This window comes from Pteropus alecto, unplaced genomic scaffold (genome assembly GCF_000325575.1).
Source record: "Pteropus alecto unplaced genomic scaffold, ASM32557v1 scaffold134, whole genome shotgun sequence".
Lineage (NCBI taxonomy): Eukaryota > Metazoa > Chordata > Mammalia > Chiroptera > Pteropodidae > Pteropus > Pteropus alecto.
In genome coordinates this window covers 2,885,727-2,891,374 of record NW_006436283.1, presented here as the reverse complement: position 1 = coordinate 2,891,374, position 5,648 = coordinate 2,885,727, and the positions used below count along the sequence as shown (strand labels likewise).

At 60.5% G+C, this 5,648-nt stretch overlaps 1 protein-coding gene across 1 annotated transcript; it reads right to left on the bottom strand.

Annotated features, from left to right (window-relative positions):
- Positions 1 to 2,573: 2,573 nt before the first annotated feature.
- SOCS3 (suppressor of cytokine signaling 3) lies at positions 2,574 to 5,642 on the bottom strand. Its single transcript, XM_006912175.3, has 2 exons — positions 5,493 to 5,642; positions 2,574 to 4,932 (listed from the first exon to the last, which is right to left on the bottom strand). Exon 2 carries the CDS (start codon positions 4,842 to 4,844, stop codon positions 4,158 to 4,160), a length of 687 nt encoding a protein of 228 aa, XP_006912237.1. The 5' UTR covers positions 4,845 to 4,932; positions 5,493 to 5,642; the 3' UTR covers positions 2,574 to 4,157.
- Between the last annotated feature and the right edge of the window lie 6 nt (positions 5,643 to 5,648).

Genomic DNA, 5,648 nt, shown 5'->3' with positions numbered 1-5,648 from the left:
GGGCGCCCGAACGGGAGGGGGCGGGACGCGCGGGCGCGGAAGGTGCGCCCGGGACCCAGCTCTTCCCACCGTCGGCCTCGGTCTTCTCCGTCCGCCCCTGTGCACGTTGTCCCCCGCCCCGCAGACTTGTGTCTCTGCTTAGACTCCCTCTGTGGCTGTCTGTCTCTAGCCCTCCCTCTGACTGGTACCACGGCCAGAGACAGAAGGGTGCCCCCTCCCGAACACCCTTACTCCTTAGTCTAGGACACGACGTGAGGGCTTATTTTCCATCTCCAGCTCCCCTGTCTGTGGCCTCCTTCCCGCCCTCGCCCCAGAGCAGGCTTTAGATTCTCCGTTCACGTCTCGAACTCGTCAGGCCTGCCCCCAAACAGCACTGGAGAGGAGATAGGGGCTCTTGGGTGGGTGAGTGGGTGGGTTCTTTCGGCGCCCGGAGCAGGCCCCGGGAGCAGCGATCTCCCCGCTTTCCGTTGGCCAGGGACCCCTAGCTGTGCTCTTTTAACGCTACTGAGACATGGGTGCCTGCGGAAGCCACAGGGAATTATACCCCAGGTGCTGCTGGACGTTCCTAGCAACTCTTGGAATCAAGTGCACCCCTCCTCTGGTGGCCAGAACAGAGGGGCCTCCATTAAGTCCTTCGGAGGAGGGGTGTATGCCCCTAGAAGGATTGGGAAGTACAGAAAGATTTCTGCAACGGGAAGGTGGGAGGAGGAGGGAAAACAGGAAGGAGCCCTGGCGAGCAGAGGAGCTAGGAAGGGGTCCTTGCCCTGACGTTGCCACTCGCTCGCTGTGTGAACCTGAGCAAATTGCTTTCCTTTTCTGGGACTCAGTCTCCTTGTCTGCTAAACCAGAGGGTTGGTCCAGTCTGTGGTCTGCAAATGGAGGGAGACAGAGAAAGGTGGGGAAAGAAGGCTGGCCTGGGCATCCAGGGAAAAGAGGCGCCATCCTGCCTCTGCAGTCAACCAGGGGTCTGGGAGGCCAGCTTCCTCTGGGGCCAGCGAAGGCCAAGCCCTTTTGTTAGCGCCCTGTGAACACTGGACACTGGCTAAACAGCTGCCTTCTGGGCTGCGCGGGGACTCGGTGTGCTCCAGATGCCAATCGCCTTAGAAGGCAGATGGTGGCTGACTGGCAGGTCATCGGGTAGGGAAGAGTCTGCCAGAAGGTTCCCAGACTCTCATCCTTCTGGAAGGCACTGGGGAGCCAGGTCCCACTGGGTTTCCTCACCTGACCTTGTGCTCTGGGAAGGCGACCTCATCTGGGTCTGCGTTCCCAGCTCTAGAGGTGGCGGTCCGTCTAGCGTGGTTCCTGCATGCTCTGTCTCTCTCGACAGTTTCGCCCCTGGCCTGGCCCTTTCTCGTCACTTTAGGTTATTTTCCTCAAAAGATCAGGAAATGGGAAAGAAAAATGACTTTGTTTATTTACTCGCTCAGTTGCCTTTTGGACACTGATTCCCGGAGCAGCTCTTTGGGGGGCCTGGCATCTGAAGCGCAGGGATGGGGGTAACACTCATCTTTCCAAGCCATCAGGTCTCAGGGTTGGGGGAGGAGGAAACATGGACAGAAAATGTCACAGAGAAGGTTTTTTTTCTTTTCTTTTCTTTTTTTTTTTGTCAGAACCCTAACGCTGAAACCCACAGCACTGGGGGAAGGACGGTACTAACCTCTTGGCTTTGCAAGGGTTCCCACCTGTGGGCAACCCCGGGTACATACTTAGTGTTCAGAGAGGGAGAGTCCATGGGCTTTGGGAATAAACACTCCTGGGGTCAATCCTGTGTCTTTCCCACATCCCAAGTGGTGTGTCCTTGGGCAGGTTGCTTAACCTCTGTGAACCTGAGTGGCTGCCCCCACTGAGTCCACAAATATTTACTGAGCACCATTCTAGGCATCAGAAGTGACCAGTCCAAGTTCCTGCTCCTATGGAGCACACAGTTGTGTCTGAGAATATGGGGGGGTGATAACATCTGCCTTGCGGGGGCAGCTGGGAAGGTTAACCCAGGGAGCCTCCAAATGCGGGGGCGGGGTGGAGTGAGAGTGACTAAAATAGATAAATAGATGGGTGCTCTTCTTGGGAGGCCCGTGGCCCCAACCACTGCTCAGGCGGGGGCTCCTGGGAAGTGGGAGGGGAGCCTCATCAGGACCACCCCTCCCCCCCACCTCCGTGAACCGGGCTATGCTGAGGTCACGGGCCACCGCCGGGACCCTGTAGTCTGGGCTTTCTCGGAACACCTCCCTGCCAAGGAGCCAAGCGCTTCTAATAGCTTGGAGCCTCTAAAAGCTTTGGCCACAGCTCAGCTTAGTCCCTGCAAGCCCTTTGAAGCGCTTCCTTCGAACTTGCTTTGCATATTCTGGTCAGATCTGAATCAGACTAGCAGGAATTACCCTCGGTACAGTCTAGGTGGCTGCCGGAGCTTGTAAGTGACGTGAAGAAGGGTTTGAGGACGCCAGGGCAGCAAGGGGGCAGAGCCGGCGCCACCCTCTGCGGCTCCCTCCCACCTCCCCTCGGGTGCAGGGTGTGTGGGTGTGGGTGAAAGAGAAAGCAAGGCAGAGAAGGGGCAGGGGAAAAAGGCTCAAGTCATGTTTTTCATTAAAAAATAGTGCTCTTTATTATAAATTACTGAAATGTTTCTTTTTTGAATATAAATATAAATATGTGCAAAGTTTGACTTGGATTGGTATTTTGTTGAGTTCTTCAAGCATCTCCTAACAGCCTTGAAGGCCTGGGTTGGGGGAGGGGAGAGGGCTGGAGGTGGAATCTTTATAAAAGACAGAGTGATTGAGGCAGATTGTAAACATTATTAAAAAACAAAACAGAAACAAAAATAACAGAAAAAAAAAAAACACCCCAACACACAGCTGCCCCATCCAGACCAATACCTGACACAGAAAACTTTGTGATTAGTTTTTCCCCCAAAAGAACAGTTCCAGGTAATTCCATCGCTGCTACATTCCTGTAAGTTTTCACTGATCAGTGCTATTGCAGAGAGGGAGCAGCTGGGGTGGCAGGGGCCCTGGTCTCTTGGTGACTCCTTGCCTGTGTCCCCCCACCCCAGGTGAGGAGGGAGGGCTGTGCAGGGCCTGGGGTTGGGGCCTGTGGGACCTGCTGGCTCTGCTCTAGCCAGAACCCAGACACCATGAGGCACCTGTGGCTGGCCAATACCATCTCTGCTGCCCCCCCCCTCCCGCCAAGGTCAGTGGCCAGCTGCCTGCCCTTTGAGAATCCCTTGGCCTCTGCATGGATTGGCTGAGTGTGTGGCTTCTTGTGTGCCAGTCCCTCTCCATGGGACAGGGAGCATTTAAGGCAAATCTAGCCAGACATAGTCAGGAGGCACAAAGTAGAATCCCCCATCTTCTCTGGCCAGGGTCTGGGGTCAAAGATGGCTCATCTCCTCCAACCACACCCACCCCCAGGTGCTGGAAGGTATAGCATGGGTGGGGAAAGAACTGACCGGCCTGTCCACCCGCCTCCAAATGCCACTTCCCCCTTAAAACGGGGGAAGGGCCCTCAGCTCTCCACGGACTAGGACCTATATTTCCTGGTGGTTGTCCCAAGGAGGAGGAGTAGAATGGTCCTCTTCAGGTCACCCCTTGGCCTTCTCTCCAGAGCCCGGGGAGGAGCACGCAGCCACCCTCCTCACCTGGGCTGGGCGGTGGGAGTTGCCATGTCCTTGGGCAGCCTGCAGCCCGGGGTGGGGGGCCCCTGAGGCACCCTCTCTCTTGTCCACCCTTTCCCAGGCCAGAGACTTGCTCAGGGTTAGAGCCACGTTTAAAACCAAATCAAAGAGCAAACAAGTTCCGTTGGAAAGTTTGCAGATTCCCCGGCACTTCTCACTAGTTCAGCAGTGTCCCCTGTCTGGAGGTGCAGGGGGAGTCGAGGAAGCGGAGAGGAGGAGAATCCATTGCAGTCGCCCCACTGGGCCATCTGGCTCCTCCGGAGCAGCCGGAGTGGGGGAGGGGCGCTCAGGTGGCACTCCCCCTTCCCTCAAACACATTCCAGGTCTGGCCTGCCCCCTTCTGCAGAGGGGAGGGTCAGAGGGAGGGGCCTGTCCACCCCCTGGCTCACCCAGAACTGCAGGACTCTCCCGCTGGATTCTTGTGCTTGTGCCATGTGTCACGAAGGAGAGGGGACCCAGGCCCCTCGCCCTGACCCCTGCCCTTTGCTCTTTAAAGTGGGGCATCGTACTGGTCCAGGAACTCCCGAATGGGCCCAGGCAGCTGGGTGACTTTCTCATAGGAGTCCAGGTGGCCGTTGACGGTCTTCCGACAGAGATGCTGGAGAGTGGCCACGTTGGAGGAGAGGGGCCTGCTCAACACCAGAGGGATCTTCTCGCCCCCCGAGTAGATGTAATAGGCTCTCCTGGGGGGCGTCCCCGGCAGCGGCTGGGCGGGCGTCTGTTCTGGCACCTCGGCGGAGGGCGAGGAGGGTTCACTCGGTGGCGACGGGAAGGAGGGCGCGCTGGGGGGCGGCATGTAGTGATGCACCAGCTTGAGCACGCAGTCGAAGCGCGGCACAGGCTGCGTGCTCCGGGGGTCGCTCTGCAGCGAGAAGCTGCCCCCCTCGCACTGGATGCGCAGGTTCTTGGTCCCCGACTGGGTCTTGACGCTGAGCGTGAAGAAGTGGCGCTGGTCCGAGCTGTCGCGGATGAGGAAGGTGCCGGCGGGCTCGGCGCTGAGCAGCAGGTTCGCCTCGCCGCCCGTCACCGCGCTCCAGTAGAAGCCGCTCTCCTGCAGCTTGCGCACTGCGTTCACCACCAGCTGGTACTCGCTCTTGGAGCTGAAGGTCTTGAGGCGCAGGCTGGTGTCCAGGGGGCGGCTCATCCCGGCGGCGGGAAACTTGCTGTGGGTGACCATGGCGCACGGAGCCAGCGTGGATCTGCGCGGCGGCGGCTGCAGCTGCTCGGCGGCCTCCGCACAGCGGCCGCTACCGCATCCCGGGGGGCTGTGGGGAGGAAGGCGCGAGCCGCGTGAGTGCCCGGAACCCTCCAGCGCGCCTGGCCCGCCCCGGCTCCCCTGCCTCCGCCAAGTGGCCGGGGCACCCACTGCCCCGGAGGTCCTCGCGTGGGCCCTCGCCCCGACCCAGGCAGCCCGTGGAGCCCGCCCGGCCCTCGCCCCCGCTGGCGGGGTGGCCCCTTCCCCAGCGCGCACTGGCAGGGCGCCGAGTGGGAAACTCAGGCGCGGAAGTTGGGGCTCCGGGAGCGTGGCCGGGGTGGAGGGCAGAGAAGGGCGCCGGGACGCTCGGGGCGCCGCTCAGTCCGACGGCCCCGGGCGGCGGGGACGGAGAGAAATCCGAGGCACGGGGGTAGGGAGGGGACGCGAGAAGCCGGAGGGGGCCCCGGCCTGGGTATTCCGGGAAATTGGGACCTCCGGCTTCCATCCGCTCTGTCTCCTACCTCGTCCCCTCCCTGCCGGGAATGACCCGGGAAGGGGAGGAGAAACCGGGAAAAGCTCCCGGGACTAGCGAGGGCCACCCCCCTCCGCGTCGCGCCCCGTCCTTCCTACCTGGTCCAAAACCGAAGTCTCCGGCCTTGGGGCTGCGCCTCCTACGGTCCCCAAGGCGAGGCGGCGGCGCAGCTGCCAGCGGTGGCCCGCGATGCGCCCAGATGTTGGCGGCCGTAAAGTCCACAAAGGGGCCCTCGCGCGCGCGTCCCTCGGGCT

What these genes read in the sequence shown, in the direction of transcription:
- SOCS3 (XM_006912175.3), bottom strand. Translation starts at nt 4,844, where the DNA reads ATGGTCACCCACAGCAAGTTTCCCGCCGCCGGGATGAGCCGCCCCCTG.